Here is a 21,789-nt window from a genome sequence, read left to right as displayed (position 1 = left end):
GGGTTTTTTTTATAAACTTTCTACTGCCATACCAACTCCGCCAAAGTGTGATTTTATGGGGTCTTGCCATATCCCTACGTTTCATATTCTGCCTTTTGAAGAACTGCATACCTGCTCAATGTTTCGTGAATGAACTCTACAGAACTGAATTTGTGTTTCCCTTCGAAAAGCTCAAGCCCAACTTTTTGGAATTATCTTTTATAAATAGCTAGAGTCTAAATAATTCTTTTTTTGATATTATCTTTGACTACATTTAACAGAGTCGCGGTTTCTCAGACAGTCACTGTCGTAAAAGAAAGGTTTCTTTAGACTCCTGGAAAAGACTGCCAAAAATCTTGTGTGGCAGGAGAATGCAGGCAATGGTATCTTTTTCTTTTTAACAGCAGGCTTTCAGCATCAATCTCTATGGTTAAGCTGTCACCACTTACCTTCTTATTTTCATGATTCTGCATTTCATAGACATATATTTCTCTCAAATATAGTAGTACTAGCTATGTTGAGTTCTTCCATGCGAATTTCATAGATGTCATTTCCCAGCAGCACATGAGTCTGATGGCAGTAACAAATGGCAATCTACTTGCTATAAACCAGTTGCTGACTGGTTTGTTCCCAAGTCTTTCAAACATTACAGCACGCCCTTCGATTCACGCGAATAAAACTTCCATTTCATGAAAACTGGAATACTGATGATTTGCGGGCAATATGTTATACCTTTGTAAGAAAATAATAGCATCACCTTCATTGTTTTCTAGATCCTATAGATCCATGATCAAACTATAAATGACGAGAAAAATATCTGTTCTTAAAATTGTGGCTTATAAGTGTTATTAAAACTTAGTGGCATCACAGTTACAATAGCAATTAATTTGTGTCATGGTGCCAAAGTTGATTACTATTTGCTCTTTTTCGCAAAATTTTGCCTTTTTCTCTGTTAACACTTAAGTACCAAATAATTTAGAACTATACACATGGAAACTGAAATGAACAGATCAAATTATGATTTATACACACTGTTTTAAATAAAGATTATAATAACATTTGGCAATGATAATGTCTAATAATTAAAGAAACATTAAATATAAAAATCACAAGCTACATAAATCTTCTTTAGTTAGTTCCTGTATTTAGACAATGCTTTTAGTAATAATAGTGAGAAGAATAATCAGCAAAACCTAAAGTTTAATATACCTTGTAAATAAACATATGGCTCTACTCTTATATGCACCCTAATTTCACCAAATGTGGCGATATGTGTTCTGCACTGGTTTTTGGCATGATTGCATGTTGTATGGCAACCTTGTTGACGTTGAAAAATCTTTTGCTGGAGTGCTTTAATTGCTCGTTGGTTCGTGTCCTGCATGTTTTAAAATGACCTATGTTGCAATGATAGATGTGGTGGCAAGATTTCAGCCGTGTAATCTAGATTGTGCGGAAAATAAATTTAGTACTAAAAGGTACAATATTGGAGTTGTTAACGAGTCTTTTGTTCACGGGTGTGTTTATGAAGATTGAAGTGTATTTTTGGAATTTCTGTGGGACTTTTAAAAGGGAGTCCGAAATGCAGAGCTGCTAGGAGAACTCAGACGAAGAAGGGCGTTTCTGATAGTTTTTGTGTGGATTTGCAGTCAAATGGTTGCTGGTAAAGTATGTGACTGTCAACGGAGCTTAAGATTTGGATTGTGGTTTTCGTGTAATATGTTAACTTTGGAGGAAATTTTTATCGTTACTTTCGAAATTTTGAATCTCAGAAAGACATGTGATATAGCAAAATCATGGCACTTTTGTTCAGAGACGTTGCGTGACTGGCGAAATTTTATTCAGGAATGTATTACAGTAAGTGCATGTCATTTTACTGTTTTTATTTTGTAGAATGTTATGTTTATTGTTTTTTAATACGAATTTCTACTGTTATTGTTGTTTTTTGAATTGTTTGTAATTTTGTTTAGTTTATTTGGTTGATTTGTGCGCTATGCCTAGATTGTGCAATTCGTAGCTTTTTTTTAAGTTTAAACAGAATGCTGTGTACATAGTATTCTTTGAAATTTAATTTTGTTATGTTAATTTATTGAAGCGAGGTGTGCGTAGTTCATAGATTCCTTCGCTGCCTAGAATGCGCAATCCGTAGACGTTTTTTTACGTTAAAGCGTATTGCTGTGTACATGGATTCTTGTCAAATATTTTTGGTTACAAACTTTACGTTTTTGCTATCTAAATTTTTTCTTTTTTTTTTTGTTTTTGTTTTGGGTTTTTAGCTTAAATTGTGTCTTCAAACCGTGGTTTCTGCAGACATTTTAGGGTTAAAATTCGAAATGTATACAAAAAATTTAGGTAGCAATGCATATGGAGTTTTTCACCAAAAATGTTTGACGAGAAATTTGGAGACTTGAGGGCGCATATGAGAGTAGTTCCAAACATATGAATACATACATATAGTGGACTCAACTTTTGCAAACTAAAAAACCTTAAAACTTACAAAATGAACCAGTGCTATATAAATACAGTCAAAAGTCGTTAATTCGGACACCCATAATCCGGACCTCAAAGCTAAAAACTTTCTGCGCATGCGCTGCGTTGACACATGCGCATAGGCGTTTACGCGTGCGCGTAAGACCTTTACTACTGCGCATATGCATGTGCGCGAGCGCAAAATACATTTTCGCGTGCGTGTTTTATGTATAATAAATGGTATAAGCTAAAATTATCTAATTATCTATTTCAGTTAATGTTGATGATTGTGTTGTTCCTTAATATTCGAATTGGATCCGGCTTATTATATTTTGCAGACTATAAGAGCAATTTTATAAAAGTAAACTTGAACTTTCGATTGTGTCAAAATAGATTTTCCAATGCTGGAGCTCCCAAAGGATCTACAAAACGAAAGTATGTTTCGATATCCATCAAACAAAAAGTGGAATTGCTGCAAAAAAATGGATAAAAACATGAAGAAGGTGACAGAGAGGTTAGTGAAAATGAAAAAATTTCAATTGACAAGTTAGTCGGTATTCTCAGCACAGCAATTACGGGACTTGAACAGCGGAACTTTGTAACTGAACAAGAAATTATGTCTGTTTATAGAATTAAAGAGAATGTATTATCACATAAAACGAAGCAACTTAAACAACTTACATTGAAAGAAATGTTTAATAAAGTAAACAAATAAATATTAAGGCCTTTTTTTTTTGTAAATTTTGATACCCTTTAAATCATAATTGTTCTTTATTTCATAAATTACGGTTTCACATTTTTAATTTTAGAATTTCTGCATGCCATCTTACGAGATTTAAACTGATGATCTATAATCCGGAATCGCCGAAGTCCCGACGAGTGCGGATTAACGACTTTTGGCTGTATAGGTTACAGTAGAGACAAGGGTACCCCTTGTATTATTGCGAAGTTGTTTCATTTATCACCAAGTGGTGGTTTACTTATGCTAACCTGAGTAGTTGAATGTTATGGAAACCCTATTATGATGTAATGAGTTGCATGATTGTGGTGAATTTGTAAGAGCTTGTCGTATGTGCTGGTTACGAAATACATTGCTTGTTTTCTGGTTTAGATGGTAAAATGGCTGAATGCGGTAAGATTAATTTGAAGTTTCTGCTGGATTTGGAAAGAAAGAGAAAAAGAGCATTACTTGACTGGTGCATAAATGAAGGTTTACTTAGTAGCCATTATTAAGTGTCCTGTTTGTAAGGAGGAAATGCGTATGGTTGGATGATACAGCACTACAAAAGATATTTCTTACTCTTATTTTGTGCATTTATGTGGCGATGCCAGTATACAAATTCTAGTTCAGATAATTTTAGGATGTTAAGTTTTGGGATGCTGTTAAGGAATTTTGTTTGACTGAAGACGTGTTAATTCGTAAATAAGGTAAGTGGATATTTCCTCTGAGTAGTGCAAAGATGAATTTCCTTTTTTACGTTATTTCATTGTTTGATTTAAAATGTAGTTTATTGAGATTATATATTTGTTTGTTGGCTACTTTTCTGAGTTTTTAAGTGAATACAGTTCGATGTGTAAGATAATCAAAGTCAAGAAAGTGCACAATTCTCTGATGATTTTTTTTTAAAGTGAAAATAGGTCGATGTGTACATGAATACCAAGTTTGTGCAATTCTTCATCTTGTTATTTTGGCTTTGTGTAGCAGTGATTATTGGCGCAAAAATTGCCGATACGCAAGCCAAAACAGCAAGCCAAAGAATTGCACAAACTTGGTATCCATGTACCGCCAAAAATCAGCAATTTTCGTCAAGGGATACCCGTAAATACACTTTTACCTAAATATAAATATTCATAAGTATTATATTAGTTCTTAAAGGTGCCATATGGATCAATATTAATTTGATTTTAATTTAAAAATTCTCTTTCTTTCTGTGCAAATATCAAAAATCCAGAATGGGGGGGAGGAATCCAGATTGATAAAATTTTCAAAAACTTTCAGAATTCCTAATCTAGATTAAGCTTCCTAGCTGCCAAGATGAAAAGGGAAACAAGAATTTGCATCTACAATTGAGGCAGACGTATTGCTTTTTACGTATCACAAAAGCTGTATTAAACAGAGAGAAGAGACTGAAGTCTGAAACCTTTTCTCTCATAAATGGTAACAAATGAATAAGCATTTCTCAACTTGGATATGGGTATTATTCAAAACATTCTAATTTGGGGTTTTCTTCCGCAAAGGATCCCATTGGTGCTAATTTTTTCTATAATAACTTATTTTATCCTCAAATATGATCAGTATACTGTACGACCTTGGTCGTACAGTGTACTGATCATACTTGGTGCAATTTTGAAAACTGCTGCTCATCATAAACACCACGTTTATTGATCTTCATAATATCACCAAATCCCATGTATACTGTATACTAGGATTAAGCCTCAGTCCAAAATAACACGTAATGGGTAAATTTACATAGAGACAAAATAGACTAAAGCCAAGGGCAGCAAAATTTGGAAATATTCGAAAAATTAAATTGATAATAAAAAAAGACATGATTATGAATATATTTTACACAAAATTTCAAATGCACACTTACATACCTAATACAAAAGAATAAATAGTAGGCAAAGATCCTTGGCCTTTTAACTCAAATACTGGGCATCTGAAAAGTTTTGTGGTTTTCCAGATTACAGCATGTTTTCTTCCAATTACTTTGGTACAGTAGATATGGAATGACTTTAATCAAACCTAATACTTATACACAGTCTTTTCTGCTCACTTGCATAATTCTAAATGTGTTGAAATATAATTTTATTTTCAATGCAGTGTTAAGAACAGACACTAAAGTTCATTTTCACTTCTCTTTTATTTTGCAGAAGGAAAAAATGCTAGTCAGACAGCTCATAAAATATGTACTGTATATGAACAAATTCCCGTTTTTGATGACACAGTTTGAAGATGGTTTGAGAAGGCATGGAAATTTTGGCATCAGAGATAATGGCTGCTGTTGAGGACTATCCACTGTAAACTGTACCTATTAAAAGAAGCTACTGCTGAACATTCATGTTAAACAGTTCAGGAACTATCAGAAAAAAAAAACTAAATATTCCAAAAATTACAGTACACGATAATTTGAAGAAGATTAGGTATGTAAGCTGCCATGATACATGTTCAGCATATGATTCTTTCCTAAAAAGAAACCAAGAATCTCCTTTTATGAAATGGCTAATTACTGAAGATGAAAAGTGGACACTATGCAATACTGCTGCAAGAAAAAGATCATGGTGTAAGCCAAATTAACATCCTTTAGTAACATCGAGAGGAGGGATGCATTCCAAAAAGTAATTCTTTGTGTGTGGTGGGATGACAAAGGAATTATACACTATGAAGTGTAGCCATCAAATCAGACAATAAATTTGGAAAAATACTGTTTCCAAATGGCAGTTTTAAACCAGAATTTAAAACAAAGAACTGACTAATTATAAACATGTTGTCTTCCATCATAACAATGCTTTGGACATATTCTGATAAAATCTATATAAAGACTATTTGAATACAGGTTGAGTGTTTTGTGTCACCACCCATACTCACCAGACTTTGTACCCCTGGATTTTCATCGCTTTAGTTCGCTTCAAAATTATGGGTACTCTTCTGTTATCGGAACTGGACTAAAAAATATATGCATGTATGCATCTATGTACATATATGTGCCTGGAGTTCACTTCTTTAGAGATACACACATACGGGTTTAATCCTAGTATCCAGTGCACACAGGATTTGGCGACTTTTATGATGAGCAGTAAAAACGGGACATATACTATGAGCAGTAAATGGGTCATTCAAAGAATATATATAGTTATACATAGTATATACTATGTATATAGCATTCAAAGAATATATATATAGTTATACATAGTATATACTAGGTTTATACATAGTACATACTATGTATATAGTGTATAGTATATACATAGACGTTCTTTGGGTCATTTTTGGTGTTGGCGATAATTTTCAAAATCGCGCCAAGGCTGCACCGTATACAAGGATTTTACCCACATACATGCTTGCATGAACACATATATACATACATACATTTCTGAATCTGGTCCGGATAACAGAAGTGCCAAATTATGTGAGCCTGGAGTTCACTTCTTTAGAGATTTTCAAACACTACTTCGATATCTTCTTCGAATAATTCACGATTCTTCATGAATAAACCTAATTTTTTTTAAAAAGGAGAATTTTCTAGCTGTCGAAGACATGGCATCGTAAATTGCTACACCAAATTTCTAATCTCTACTAGAGAAATTTTGCTTGAAGTTAAATACTTCAAATACGAAAGATGTTTAATAGTTGTTTATAAATATTATACCTACCAATCGACGAAATTCTCCTTTATTTGGCTTCACATTAGCTAAAGATATACGAGGTAAATACCTCAATAATTCTAGAGCTTTTTCTGCACCTTTACTACTAGCCATTTCCTTATAACAATACACAATTTAATTAAAATTCCTTACTAAAGAACTTAAAAAATTATGATACCCAAATGTTTCAGATGCATTTATGCATAACAAAGATTGTTTCCATCTTACTCAGCGCCATGAAACAACACTTCACGGAAGTGCACCTTTTATACACTTTCTGGCAAGACAGACAGACAAGCGCTTGGCCCCAGCGCATGTTCACAGCAGTGCACAGAGCAGAGTAAATAATAGTAAATACGAGGCGCCTTCAGGAAAATGACGACACGCGCAGTAATCTGCGCAGATGTTCAGGGAGGAACCAGGAGGAAACTAGCTTCTGAGGGGCTAGACGCTTGTCATTTCGAATAGCAATTGCATCAAACAGTCGTACGATAAATGCGAGTAACTTGGTTAACCGATTCGGTCACATCCACTCAAGGCCCGTCCACACGAGTACGCTCGAAACGTAGCTGACGAACGCGCTGTTACGTTACCAGCGTAATAAAAACGTCCAAACGAGTACGCTTGCGAAGACTGCGTTTAACCAATAGAATTATTTAGCGCAAAAATCACGTGACGCTGTGATATAGCGTCAACAGAGCTGTATCTTATTACTTCGCTGTTCTTCTGTATGTTTGCGGCAAGTTGTCCGAATCAGATGATTTTTTTTTTTTTTTTTTGTAGCTGAAACTTTACTATTATGTGCAATTATTAAGCAGAGGCAAAACCGCAAAAAATGGCAAGAATGGGTCCGAAAGATTTATTTAGAGCGACCTGTTCAAAGAGTTTTTTTTTTTTTTTTTTTTTTTTTTTTTTTACTGCCTTGTTTGCGAAAGAAATATCTGGAATTATTAAATTCCTACTGTTAGCTCACACTCTCCCTATATCTTGTTCAAATTTTCAGTACATAAAATGCTTTTTATTCATCCACTCAAGTTCAAATACAATTTTTTAAACTTGCAGTGAATGACACTTGAATTTAATACAGCTTTTTCACATATTAAAATTTTTTTAATTTTTAATTAAAAAAATTATGTTTGTATTTTTATTTATTTATTTATTTATTTTTGTATTTTAAAACTTTTCTTTGTGAACCTAAGTAGGAATTGACTTCATTTTTTTGGGGTAGGGGGTATATTACTTGTTTTTTAATTCCTTCAGGATGAGTATCGACCTGTTTGACAGACTTGCAGATTCTATATCGTATGAAAATTAGGATTTATAAAATTTGTTTGTAATACAGTATATAAAGAGAATTAAATTACTTAATTCTCTTTATATACACCATCCACCATATAATAAAACCACTTTCATATTTTTTAACTCGCTCTCCCTCGGTCTTTTGTTTTTCTTTTTATTTATTTTTGAATTTAGAATGAGGTTCAAACTTTGGACAGTTTATGAGAAATTATGTGCATGATAAAATATGCAATAAAGTAAAAATAAAGAGAGAATTTATAGATGATATATGATAAAGAGATGCTGATATATTTTTACATAAGGATTTCTATTTGTACTGCACATTTTTAAACTAAATTAAAAACAATAATAATAATGAATAAAATAAGAAATTAAAACAATAATAATAGGTAAAATAAGAATATAATGATTCATGATTAAATATAAGAAACACGTTTCAAAATGAGAAAAGCTAACTGAATTATACCGCCTACGGGTGAGGTACGAACTTGCCACCTTTCCACTCCTCCGCCACTAGAGCAGCGCGTTGATCACTCAGCTATCTGTGATAGCAGTGTTTGTGAAAAATAATGTAACAAGTAGAAGTCGCTGCAAAGGTAATTTAATTAAACTTCAATAAATGATTGCTGTATGAGACAAGTTGTAACTTTCCTCCAAAATTTCGTAATTGTATTTTATTGAATACTCTTTCACAGTCAACTGCTTTATTTTAGAAGTTATTATATTGCTGAAGTTAGTTTTTGGTGTATTTAATATTGGGATATTTATAGAGCTTTTTATTACACATGATATAGCCAATATTTATAATAATTAAGGAGAATTTTGTAAGGCAGAAACTTTGATTTCGTAGAAACTGTAATTTATTTAGGTTCCTATTACTTACGGTGTTATAAATAGGTGAAGCATATGGATATACTGGTCGGATCATTGCTTTATAAGTATACAGTTTTTCCCTTTAATGAAAATTTTAAATGTACACTAATATGTACGGTTTGAGAAATCTGAAGATGGCGTGAACAATGCTGATTATTTTATTGCTGTATACAGTTATATTTCTAAGCAAAAACTCATCTCTGTGTGGCTCTGACGCCATATTGAAACGGGTAAGCAAGAAGGTTTTCTGATTATGACACGTGATAAGAACTCGGTCGGCTATTGGCTGTACGCGCGCGTCGCGGGCGAAAAAGCTGAACAGGAGCGTACTCAGTTTTACGTCTTCTGCGTCCTGCGAATTTACGCCGGCGACAAAAAAGTTACGTCAACTACGTCGGGAGCGTCCTCGTGTGGACAGGCCTTCAGAGGTTAGCGTCGCTGCGCGACGCACGCATCCTGATTTGTTCTGTAAGTATTTTTGCTTTCTCTCCTCATGGCGGCCAAAAAACCACCAGATCGTTTTTGGAATAGGCGTGAAAGCGACAGCGACATGGATCCCGACTCAGATTATTCCAACTCATCTAAGAATAGCGGAAAATTAAAATTTAAAGATTTTCTAAAACCCTCCAGTTTAGAAACTAAATTGCAGCAGCCTAAAGGAATAAAGAAAAGTAGCTCCCCCAGCACTGCGACTCCAAAAACCCAAGATTTTCGCGACACCATGGAAAAGTATAAACATATTTTCCCTAACTTTTTTCAAGGACTCGGAACTGAATTAGATAAAGATCCCAGATATCAAATACTCAGAAATGGAGCCCTAACTGAAATCTTAAATAAATCCCAAGAGCGTATGATTGAACAATCGAACTTAATGGACACCGGATCGATGGACGAGAAAGATTACGCAGAAAATGTGAAAGAACACGAAGATTTAGTGAACTCTATCAAAGAAAAAAGTTTATAACAATTTAACAGCTCCAGAAGCAGATAATAATTCAGAACAAAATTGGTCAATCCCCTCAAAAACATGCAAACCTAATCTAAAACCTAGCGAAAAAGAAGAAATAGAACAAAACAACAGATTCGAGCTTTTAAATGATAAAGAAAATAATGAAACTACTGAAGTTAAAACTAATCATAAATCTGAAATAAAAATCCCACCAATAGTCATCACGCAAGTTGAATTAGATTGGATTGATCTACAGAAAATCTCAAGCACTAAAATCCTAAAAAACGAATATGAAACCCAGATGAAAGCCAAAAAAGTTTATTTAAATACTTCCACCGAAGAGGATTACAACAGCGCCATCGAATTTTTAAAGAAATCATGCATAGAATTCCATACGTATCAACTTTATTCCAAAACTAACATTAAAGTCATTCTAAAAAATATGCCCAGAAGCATCTCAGAAACTGCAATATTTGAAGACCTAAAACTTAGAAAATTCCCAGTACTAAAAGTTAAACAGTTCACAAAGAGAATAGAAAGTGATTTCATAAAATTACCCATATACTTCATTGAACTTGAAAGGAATAAATTAGGAGAAGCGATTTACAACTTAAATAATATGTTTAACTTCAATATCACTATTGAGAAATATGCACCTAAAACTAAAAGACCAATTCAATGCTTCAAGTGTCAGAGCTATGGACATTCACAGGCGAATTGCTATAAAAAAGAAACATGTTGTAAATGTTCCCAGAATCACAGATCTAATACCTGCTCTTTAAAACGTGAAGAAAAACCCATCTGCTATTTTTGCCGTGGGGAGCATGTATCGTCCTACCGTGGTTGCCCGATTTATATAAAGCGTTTTCAAACTCCTAAACCAGCAGAGAAAACCCAAGAGATTCCAAATCTTAAAGATTTCCCAGCACTCGCAACTAAATCTGAAACTGAAATTAAAGAAATTCAAAGAAACATCCCATTCAGCGCCGTCTTTAAACAGCAGAAGATCCCAGCAGATAATGATAATCCAATATCCCAAGTTTTTTCAAACCCTAAAGTTTTCAAATTCATTCAAGATATGAACAATGTTGCAGTTAATATTAAATCAAATACAGAAAAACTTTCTATCGCTTTCTTAGCAGTGAAGATTGCTCTTGATTTCGCAGAAGAGGAAAACTAAGTTCAAAATTTACTTCTTATTACTTCCTGATGTTCCAATAGATGGCGACACCCATGCGACGATGTTTTCACCAGAAACTTTCCACTTTAAATAAAGTGGAATTATTTCTCACTAAGACGTACCCCGCAGGGTAAATAATTTCTGAGTAAAAGTCCTCAGGACTATATACTCATAGATACCCCAATTCATACCAACCGATTCGGTATTTTGAGTCAAGTCAACCGATGTACATGTTTCTTCGCAACGAAGCATGCAGTTTGCTTCAGCTCAGCAACGGAATTACGTATTTAACGTATTGAAACTCATGTTGTAAAACGAGTGCTTTAAAAAAGTATATGCATAACCCCATCGGAGAAAAGCGAAGTCCTATCTACTTGGTATGAATTAACCATTAAGTATTTGGGAAGAAAAAGAAGGATTCTTAACGGGCACATATTTATCCAGACAAGACGGAATCCTCGTTTTTGTATATATATGTAAAGTAAAGTTTCGTAGTTTTGATTTCACATTTATATCCGATGAAAAAATTCTATAATTTTTAAATGATTTAAAAATATTGAACTAGAAATTACTAATTTATAGAACTAATAAGTTCTGTGAAAATTCAATAAGTTTTTTATTAGAAGCTAAGCATTTCTAAATAAAATCTGGAATCTTGGAGCGTAGTTTTGTTAATTTTGTTTAGTCTATATAGAAGTGCATGATAAACCTGTTGCACAGTGTGTGCAGTTAATATATCAGTGTTTCATTGATGGACATCCTTGTACTGTCATATCTTTTTATTTCGTCATGCTACCATTTGTTTCTGATGTAGAAAGCAAGGTTGCAAAATTGCTGAGTTTATTTATTGGTTTACATGTTCCAAGTTTACTATTTTTAACAATTAATTTTTACTATTTTTAACAATTGAAATTAATTTTTCATTCAATGTCCACGATTTTCTTTATCAGAATGATAGTAAATATGGAAGTATAACAATTTATTTAGACTAAATGACAGTTTCAATATACATATAATCATTCATGCAGGACAGAAACCACATCTATTAACAGGCCATTTAATTGTTTTGAAAGAGCATATGCTTATTGACACTGGCAAGAAGATTTGCACGACTAAGGTTATGTAAAAAATCACCTACATGAAATGGTACTATGAAAAAGCACATGTTCATTCACATAAGAGAGGTATCTTATGTGTGTCAGGCATAAGACAAGCCATTTAATCAAAAGGATAATTCGGTACTTTTCCGTTTTGCCGGCGCAAACGATAAAGTCGCCAATAATGGTTTAACTGATGCCAGACGGAATATCTTAGCTGGTAACCTTTTACGCCTCAGTTTCAAAACAAGTTGAAGCCATTTCTTATCAGATTGTTTCTTTCAATACTGGCATACAATAATATAGAATTTTTACACGATATTTAAATTTTATCCCCTAAGACAATTCACGGTAATAAGTCAATTAGTTCTAAGTCAATTAGGTTCTAAGTCAATTAGAACGCAATTACACCGCTCATCCGAAGGCGAAATCAAGTGTTAAATTCATCAATTCTAATGAGAATGCACTAGCGAGGTAAAGCACTACGGTTTTACATAATTTCTGAGTAAGCTATTCGTACGAATTGAAATAATTCTTGCATTTAAACTTGTATTCCAAATTAAGATTTAACTTGAAATTAATGTAGATAATTACTGAGCGAATTAGATTTTAGTAGCGTAGTTTACGTGAGATGAGATCACTTGGGGCACGTGATACGAACCGGCGAATCAGGATATTGAACCATGAAATCATAGTAAATTCTTAAATTAATGTCTTTTTACAAATTTATTGTCTTTATTTATTAGCTTTTTACAAAATTTTAAACCATATTAAAATGTTTATGCCTTCAAAATAAAAAATAATTCTTAGAATTAACATTTTTTATGTGTATACTGTATGTTGTCGCCAACAAAGTCTGCTTGGCGAGATTTGCGCCGGCGAAACGGAAAAGTACCGATAATTCAAATATGCATATGCTTATTTACATAGCAGAGAAACCTCATATGTGTGAAATATGTAATTTAGAGTAATGGATGCATTAAACAACCATATGCTTGTTCACACAGGAGAAAAACCTTATGTGTGTGAGGTATGTAGCAAAGCATTTAAAATTAAGAGTGAGTTAAATAACCATATGCATATTCACACAGAAGAGAAGCCTCATACGTGTGATGTTTGTAAGAAGTCATTTGCACTCAAGAGTAATTTAAGAAAGCATATGCTTATTCACACAGGAGAAAAACCTCATATGTGTGAGGTATGCATGAAACAATTTAGATTGAAGGGTGCATTGAACAAACATATGCATATTCATACTGGAGAAAGATCTCATGTATGTGAGGTATGTAGCAAAGCATTTAAAATCAAGAGTGAGTTAAACAACCATATGCGTATTCACACAGGAGAGAAACCTCATGTATGTGATATTTGTAAGAAGTTATTTGCAGACAAAAGTAGCTTAAGAAAGCATTTGATTATTCACACAGGAGAGAAACCTCATATGTGTGAAATATGCAACAAGTCATTTAATCTCAAGGGTAGTTTAAGTAGGCATATGCTGATTCACAGAGGAGAAAAATTGAATGTTTGTGAAGTATGTATGAAGTCATTTAATCATAAGTGTAGTTTAGATTTCCATATGCGTATACACAGAGGAGAGAAATCTCATGTCTGTGATGTATGTAATAAATCATTTAGCAAAAGGAGTAAGTTAAGTGAGCATATGCATATGCATACAGGAGAGAAACCTCATATATGTGATGTTTGTGAGAAGTCATTTGTAAACAGCAGTAATTTAAAAAAACATATGCTTATTCACACAGGAGAAAAACCACATATGTGTGAGGTATGTAACAAGGCATTTGCTTTAAAAAAAAGTTTAAACAGGCATATGCTTCTCCACAGAGAACAAAAGTTTTATGTCTGTGATGTATGTAAGAAGTCATTTAATCAAAAGAGTAATTTAGATATGCATATGCTTATCCACACTGGAGAAAAATCTCATTTGTGTGAAGTATGTAACAAGTCTTTTGGAACAAAGAGTGAGTTAAGCAAGCATGCACGTATTCACACAGGAGAGAAGCCTCATATATGTGATATTTGTGAGAAGTCATTTACTGATAGCAGTAATTTAAAAAAGCATGTGCTTATTCACACAGGAGAAAAACCACATGTATGTGAGATATGTAACAAAGCTTTTAGAATCAAGAGCGATTTGAATAAGCATGTAAATATTCACAGAGAATAGGAAGATCATATATATAATGTATGTAAGAAATTATTTACATGGAGCAGTAATTTCAGCAAGCCTTTGCTTGTCTGCACTATAAAGAAACCTCATGCTAGTGATATATGTTACAAGTAATTTAGTAAGACATTTTTAATAAGCTTATGCATCACACCGGAGAAAAGCCATGTGTGTAAGGTATGTAACAAGGCATTTAATCAAAAATGTAATTTGAATAAGAGGGCACAAAATCTCATCTGTATGTTTATGTGACAAATTGTGTAGAATAAAGAGGGAGTTAAAGCATATGCTTAGCCATACAACAAGGAAGCTGTATGTAGCAAGTGATATCAGAAGAGAAATATTTTGAATGAGAATGCAGAGGAGAGTAAATTTGTGTGTGTGATATATGTAATAAGTCATTTAGTAAAAAGGGTAAATTAAAGGTGCACATGCATTTTTATACAAGAATGTAGTTTTATTTCTGTGGAGTAAGTAAAAAATCGCTTACACACAAGAGTAGTTTAAAAGCGAATGTACTTGCTGATTCAGGAGGAAGATTCCATGTGTGTGATTGTAGGTAAATTGATTAGATGGAAAGGTGATTTAAAGACATTTAGTTAGTCCACACAGAAAAGAAGTTTGATACCTCATATCTTATAGTGGGAAATTTAGATTTAGAAGAATATTTGCTAATATGGCAGAATAGTTTAGACCATGTAGCTGAGAAATCTCATTATGTGAAGTATGTAACAGGGCATTTTGGCTTAGTAAGGCGTTTAATAGTTTGAGGGAGAGAAAAACTTCCAATGTACGTGATGAGCCAAGTCACTTCAAAGAACTGCAGAATGAAAGTAACATTTAATTTTTGGTAGCATATAAGAAGTATTCGGTTGCAAAAGAAATTTTTGAAGCAGTGCATAGCTAGGCTAACTGAAAATATTTCACTAATTTGGAATTGGAGGACTCTATGGCCCTTGATTTCTTTTTCTCCCATAATTTTTATCATCCATATTGGATTACATGTACTGTAGTGTTCACAAGCAGTTTTAAACATGATATGTACTGTTCTATGATTTCCTTTTAAACATAGCCAACAAGGCATTTTTCACTTTTTCTTATTAAAAAAAATTCTATGTTAACAGTGTCCTGATATAAAATATCACTAGGTAATATGCAATGTATTTTAATACTGGGATATCAATTTAAGACAATGCCACAGCAGTAACTGATAGTTAGGCCTTATCTTTGAGCATATCCAATTTTTTTTTTTTTGCTCATAGTTTTACAGAAATCATTTCTAAGATGTTTTACATAATGATCAGTGTTAATTGTCTAATTGTAGAAGTGTGATGTTGAAATAAGTAATCTGCCAGTATGGATTTTGTGGATCACGTATGTGTTATCACCTCAAAGTACTTCGGGGAAAGTGCAGAATCGCCCACTGCTTCTCGCGTTTCACAAAATCACCAACTAGAAAATAACAAGTCAAAGAATTGCACAGATTTGTGTACTACAGATTGTTGTGCGTATTAATGTACACATCGATACGTGCCATATAAGTGGGCGATTCTGCTTTAACTTGAAAATAACAAGTCAAAGAATTGCTTAAATTTGGTATCCATGTACACATCAACCTATTTTCACTTAAAAACATATCGGAGAATTGCACAAACTTGGCATTGTGCACTCGCTTGACTTTGTCCATGTACACATCGATACGTGCTATATAAGTGGGCGATTCTGCACTTTACCCAGTACGTCTACTGTTAAAATGCTAAAACATGGCTATATTGTTAGTGTTACATGTTAAACTTGACATGAAATTTAACACATATTGCAAATAAATTTCATGTGTGATACTCATTGAGCAACTTGAATCAGCCTTTCCCTCCAACGAACATAAGTGCATATATTTAGGTACAGTAATTAGAGATGGTCTTAAGCAACTGTTTGAATTAGTATTTAAAATTGGGAAAAAGTGCAGAATCGCCCACTGCTTGGCATGTTTTTAAGAATTGCACAAACTTGGTATCCATGTACACATCGATCTATTTTCACTTTAAAAAACATCCCAGAATTGCTCAAAAATAGCATTGTACACTCACTCCCATCACTTTATCCATCGACCTATTTTCACTTAAAAAGTCAAAAAAAATTTACAAAAATCCAATTCTTCTTACTCTTGTAAATAGCGCCAAACAAATAAGTAGGCCATTCTGCACTTTACCCTCTATACTGCATGGCTCTTGCATTTTAAAAATATTTATATTAAAAAATACAATTTTTAGAAGTATTTGGCAATTTTTTCAAATGTGTATTGAAATCTTCAGTTGTTTAATATTGTCATGAAGTTCTGAATGTATTTACAAATATTTGCTTAAGCAAGAATTCAGAATTCTAACTGATAAGATTTACACTTCAAAAAAAGTAAACTATTTTTATTCTATTATTTGAAAGTTTTAATTTTGTTGTTTTTCTACTTGTATATGTAATTCCAAACAATATATTATTTGTGTCTTTTAAAAATTATTCTCGTATAAATTATTTGTTAGTTATGTCATCGTTTTATTCGAAATATGAATGTTTGAAGTCAGTTTATTATTAATTTTTAATATATTTCTATTTTGTTGCATAATTTTATATATCTCTGTAATACTAAGGAAACTTCACTATAAATGGGAAAATAAGGGAGTATTTACATTTTAGCTGTAACAACTTTGAGCACTGTTGCAAGTTTTTCATACAAGAAATGGATTGCTGTGGTGAGAATTTCATGTTGATCATTCCAAAAGTACACTTGAGGCAGTAGTTCCTTTAGTAAATTTTGAGTATAATATTGTATACTTGCAAAAAGGTTTGTTACAAATTATATTGAAACTTCTTGGAACTTAAGAGTGCAACAAAAAGAATATTTATAAAAATGTGGACATTATTTGTTAAAACTGGAGAACCTGTTTGTGAATGATTGGTGAAGTTTGATATGTTCTAAGCATTTATGGAATTCTAACTAGTGATTGTGCGTATGAATAGGTAAGTATAAAAAAAAATTCATTTTTTTAAGATACAGAGCAATCTTAAAAAAAAAAAAAAGAGGTATTATCCTGTGTATTAATCAAAAGTTTCTGTGTGCAATATACCAGGAAGAATTCATGATTGTAGATAATATATTAATTAAATATTATTAAAATTATGATCCTAAAGAGCAGAAATTATAAGTGCATATAGTATTTAAGTATGATATAAGGAGGCAAGAAATATCAACATTACTACCAAATGCTGTGATTTATAATTATTGATGTTTTAAAATGCTAATATAAAAAATATAAATCATATTTTCAGAAGTGTCTGAATTTGTGTTTAATTCTTGAATGTTGTCGAATGAGTTCATAATGCACTTTCTACGAAGAGATGCTGTAGGTGAAATCACCTCATATGCGGTCGGGTCGTAAATTTAGAACCCCTTTTTTATCGGGGGGCTGAAAAGGAGGGGATAATCTTGCTCGTGGTCTGGAGAAAATGTGGGGGTCGTTTAAACATCTAACTTCTCTACATTCAGTTTTATACAACTTCGAATGAATGCAATTTTGTACAATGAAAATGTATTACTTAACGATAAACTGTAAGATAAATAACATCTTTTTTTTAAAGCCATAGGTGTAGAAAGACAGATATTTGTTACATGAATGAATTTGTAGTAAATATTGAGTTTTTCATTTCGAATGCTATGTTCCATGTATGCGAAGTAGCTGAGTATGTGAGATAATAGTCATAACTGAATGGCTTTCAACCTTTTCACGGCTAAGGACTGTTTCTCAATTACATTGTGGTCGCTTCTTTTTGGTTAATTTTCTAATGACATATAAACAAGTTAAATAATACTGAAAAATACATTATTGATGCACTTTTGTGTTTTATATGTAGTAATATTAACTACTACTATAATCCTTAAATGGAATATCTATGTATAGGTATGTATAAATGGAACCAAATATAGAACAAGGTATAAAATATCTTTATTATACAATGTTCATTACCATACGTATATTTACGTAATATCAATATAAATAGTTAGTTAGGTTTTGTAAATACAGTAAGACCCCGCTTAACGCGGGGGATACGTTCCATCAGAGCGTAATGCGAAACATCGCTAAACGAGGCTATCTTTACATGTAAATATTGGGGTTAGGGGAAGATGGCTAGGAAATTGGTTAGGTATTAAATTTAAAAAGTATGTTTTTTTAATAAAAATAAAACCAAACATTTATTTCTTAAAGCTCAAATTAATACCACATTATTATTTCTTGCAAAAATAAAAACAAAATATAAATAACAAAACGAATATTCTTAAAAAAAACAAATAAAATTCTTAGTCAGTCATATTTAGTTAGCCTTCCGCGTTTTCAGTGTTCTGCCTTTTTGTGACAAAAGCATCTAATGTTGTTTGCCTTTTTCTTTTGCGTTGTTCTCTTCTTCATAAACGGATAGAGCATCTCTAACACCACGCCTTACTTTTGAGCTCCTGTCAAAATTCGGATCATTTTCAATGAATTGATCCATTATTTCAGTTATGGTAGACAAACTCCTTTTTACAAACGCCATCGAAAGTTCTTTTTGCTCTTCTTCTGAATCACTGCTGTCAACATTTTTGTTTTCTTCTTGTTCAGTTAATTCCTTGAGCATTAGAAAGACTAGCCGCTGCTTCTTGAATTATTTCTTCGACATCTTCCACATTTACCCCTTCAAAATATGTCTGTACAATACCGCACCAAACAAGAAATACAAGTACACTCTTTCGGATATCTATTTGAAACCTATCGCTGCATAATATTTCTGGGAATCCCCGTATGCTGCGAGCGATTTCGTGGAATCCCTGGGTTGAAATAAAAGAGCGCTAAACCGAAACAGCGTTAAGCGGGGTCTTAGTGTATATAATTTATTTTTATATTTTGTATTTTTTGTATCAGATTCAGTATTGTATACGTATCTGAAGTTTAATTTGTTCTCTTTTTGGGTTACAACCAGCGCCGGCGCAAGGTTATCCGGCGCCCACCTGCAAAATACCTGAAGTCGCCCCCCCCCTTTTCTAAATTTTTGTATAGGAGGGAAGTTTTGAAGAAAGCATTTGTTGAAATTGATTTTAATAATTTATTTTTCTGCATTTCATATTTACAAATTTTTCTATAATTTCTTTCGCATCTAGTTCTTGACAGATTTCATTTTCAATGGCAATCAAAGCTAAATATATGAGTCTTTCCTGCGATATACTTGAACGTAAATATGTCTTGATCAATTTTAATTTGGAGAATGATCTTTCGCTACTAGCAACACTAACAGTAATGCTAAGTAGTATTGTCAGTACGATCTTCAAGTTCGGGAAGCACAAATTATTTGACACAATTAAGTTCAAAATATCGAATGGGTCATTCATACCGGCTGTAAAAATGTCTTTCGAAGCTACTATTTCGTCATAGAGTTCTGCGTTAATATCTTTATTGTCACCACACTGTAACAATTTTTCTAATTTATCACATTTTATTTTCAAATTTGCGTTATCGATTTCTGATAAATTACCCAGGAAACTAAAATTATCGTAGTGATTTTTCATTGAATCAAATCTTTTGTTTAATGATGTCCAAGCAGGATCCAAAATTCTAAAAAAGACATTTGCCCTAAACTTCTCTTCTGGACATTGAGGAAATTCGTCAACATGTTCGTAATCAAAGTGACATTTCTTTTTCCGTCTTTGGACTTCTTCAACAGTTTTAAATTGTAGCTCGCCATCCACTTTTTCACTAAGTTCTTTGGCTTTCTCAAGAATACTTTTGTAATTGATATCACTTCTATATTCTTCAATGAATGTTTTTAAGTTACTTATTGCCTTTAAGGCTAGTGTAACACTCAAACCCTTTTCTTGCAATTGTTTGCTGACATGATTAATTCTGTTAAGCAAATCGTGCCAAACTATCAAGGAACAAATAAATTTATAATCCTTGATTTTGGTACACAGACTTCGTGCTTCATGTTGCACTTCGTTTGAAAAGCATTCATCTTCGGATATTTCAAAGAGAGCATCATAGATTTCTCCTAGTTGATATCAAGGAAGGAATTCATTTCGTAACGAACCTGTACGCACGCAACATTACAATAAAAATAGTTTACTAGTTTATAAAATAATATGATCGGTGATGAAAAAGATAACAACCTGGCAACTAGGTACCTAATCGCCTTTTATAAATTGCCGTGCCGTACACTTAGTACACCAGTTAGTGTGCTCCTGTTTACCTTGAGTATCGCTGATTACTTGAACAATGAATATCTATCGTTGTGTTTAAGGTGTCTTAGGTTAGGTTTCGCTTTTTATCTTGCTCACATTCTTCTGCATGTTTGGACAACTGAAAACTATACATCAGCATAAGTTTTTAATAACCATGGAATTTAATACTGTGCTATAACTACTATTTCTTTAACTATAGGTAGATCAAAAATCAATAACCAGGATGAGTAAGAAGGAAACGAAAGGCACATATATTTAAATATGATTGTAGGCAAATGGTAATAAGAATATTACAATTAACTTATGTAGTAATTCTTGAATACTTTGTAAAGTTTTTTTTTCGGGGGGGAGGGAAAAAAACACACAGGTCCGCGAAATTTTTTCGTAAGTTTTACCGGTCAGCGGACCAAAAAAGGTTGAGAAGCACTTTTCTATAGACTTTTGCGTTTTCGTCCATGCAAATCTTGCCCTATCTTTCAACTCGCGTGAAAAATATGAAAAGTTGGTGCCTGTGTTCATTCTTACATATGGCAAAACGGCAAATTTTCCCTGATAGAAAGGGCTAATCCGTTCCTCCCTTCCCACCTTCATAGAAATTTTCAAGAAAAAAAAGCCGTAGTTCACTGTATACATTTTAAATAAAAATATAATAAAAACGATAAAATAAGGATAAATAGAAATTATATTAAGTAAAATAAAATAAGAACGTACTTCATCAAATGGACTTTTCTTTTCCAATGGTAGTAAGGTTATTGTGCATCGAAAATTTTCTTCACCAACCACTCAGTGATACTCAGTAAATACGAAAATGGAATGTGTAGATGATACATAACACGTGGCTTTCTAGACACATGGAAAATGACCGTTATCTGGTACTAGATGCGCAGAAGGGTCATTGTGAGTAATGAACAACGTCTGAGGGTATTACCTAGATTTAAACTTGCTCACAGCGTGAATTCCCAACTCGAACTTCTTTGTATGATACTATCCCTGACGATTGACGGATGGGTGACAAGGCATTGATGGATGAGCTGGAGAGGAAAGGTGGGGAAGGGCAACACCTTCTGTTAGGTGTTGGCAGGGGGCACGAACTCTCATGGTCCCTGTCCTGTGCATGGAGGTAGGAAAGGAAGGAGG

At 33.0% G+C, this 21,789-nt stretch overlaps 1 protein-coding gene across 2 annotated transcripts in view; it reads right to left on the bottom strand.

Moving 5' to 3' along the window:
- The window catches only part of mRpL15 (mitochondrial ribosomal protein L15), a 93,836-nt gene extending 72,320 nt beyond the window's left edge, over nucleotides 1-21,516 (bottom strand). Inside the window, exon 1 of one of the 2 annotated variants that reach the window (XM_085825362.1) lies at nucleotides 21,364-21,516. Coding sequence is in view for 1 of the 2 variants with exons in the window: in XM_085825361.1 (XP_085681487.1) it covers nucleotides 6,820-6,924 (105 nt within the window). In the remaining variant the exon portion in view is untranslated. Of the gene's footprint in view, nucleotides 1-6,819; nucleotides 7,128-21,363 lie in introns of those variants that run through there. The other variant, XM_085825361.1, reaches the window with a different exon arrangement.
- Nucleotides 21,517-21,789: the final 273 nt, after the last annotated feature.

Source organism: Stegodyphus dumicola, chromosome 10 (assembly GCF_044657685.1).
Source record: "Stegodyphus dumicola isolate Sdum_Otavi_A_Nest chromosome 10, ASM4465768v1".
NCBI lineage: Eukaryota > Metazoa > Arthropoda > Arachnida > Araneae > Eresidae > Stegodyphus > Stegodyphus dumicola.
The sequence above is the reverse complement of the archived record's forward strand: the minus strand, read 5'-3'. Positions and strand labels throughout refer to the sequence as shown.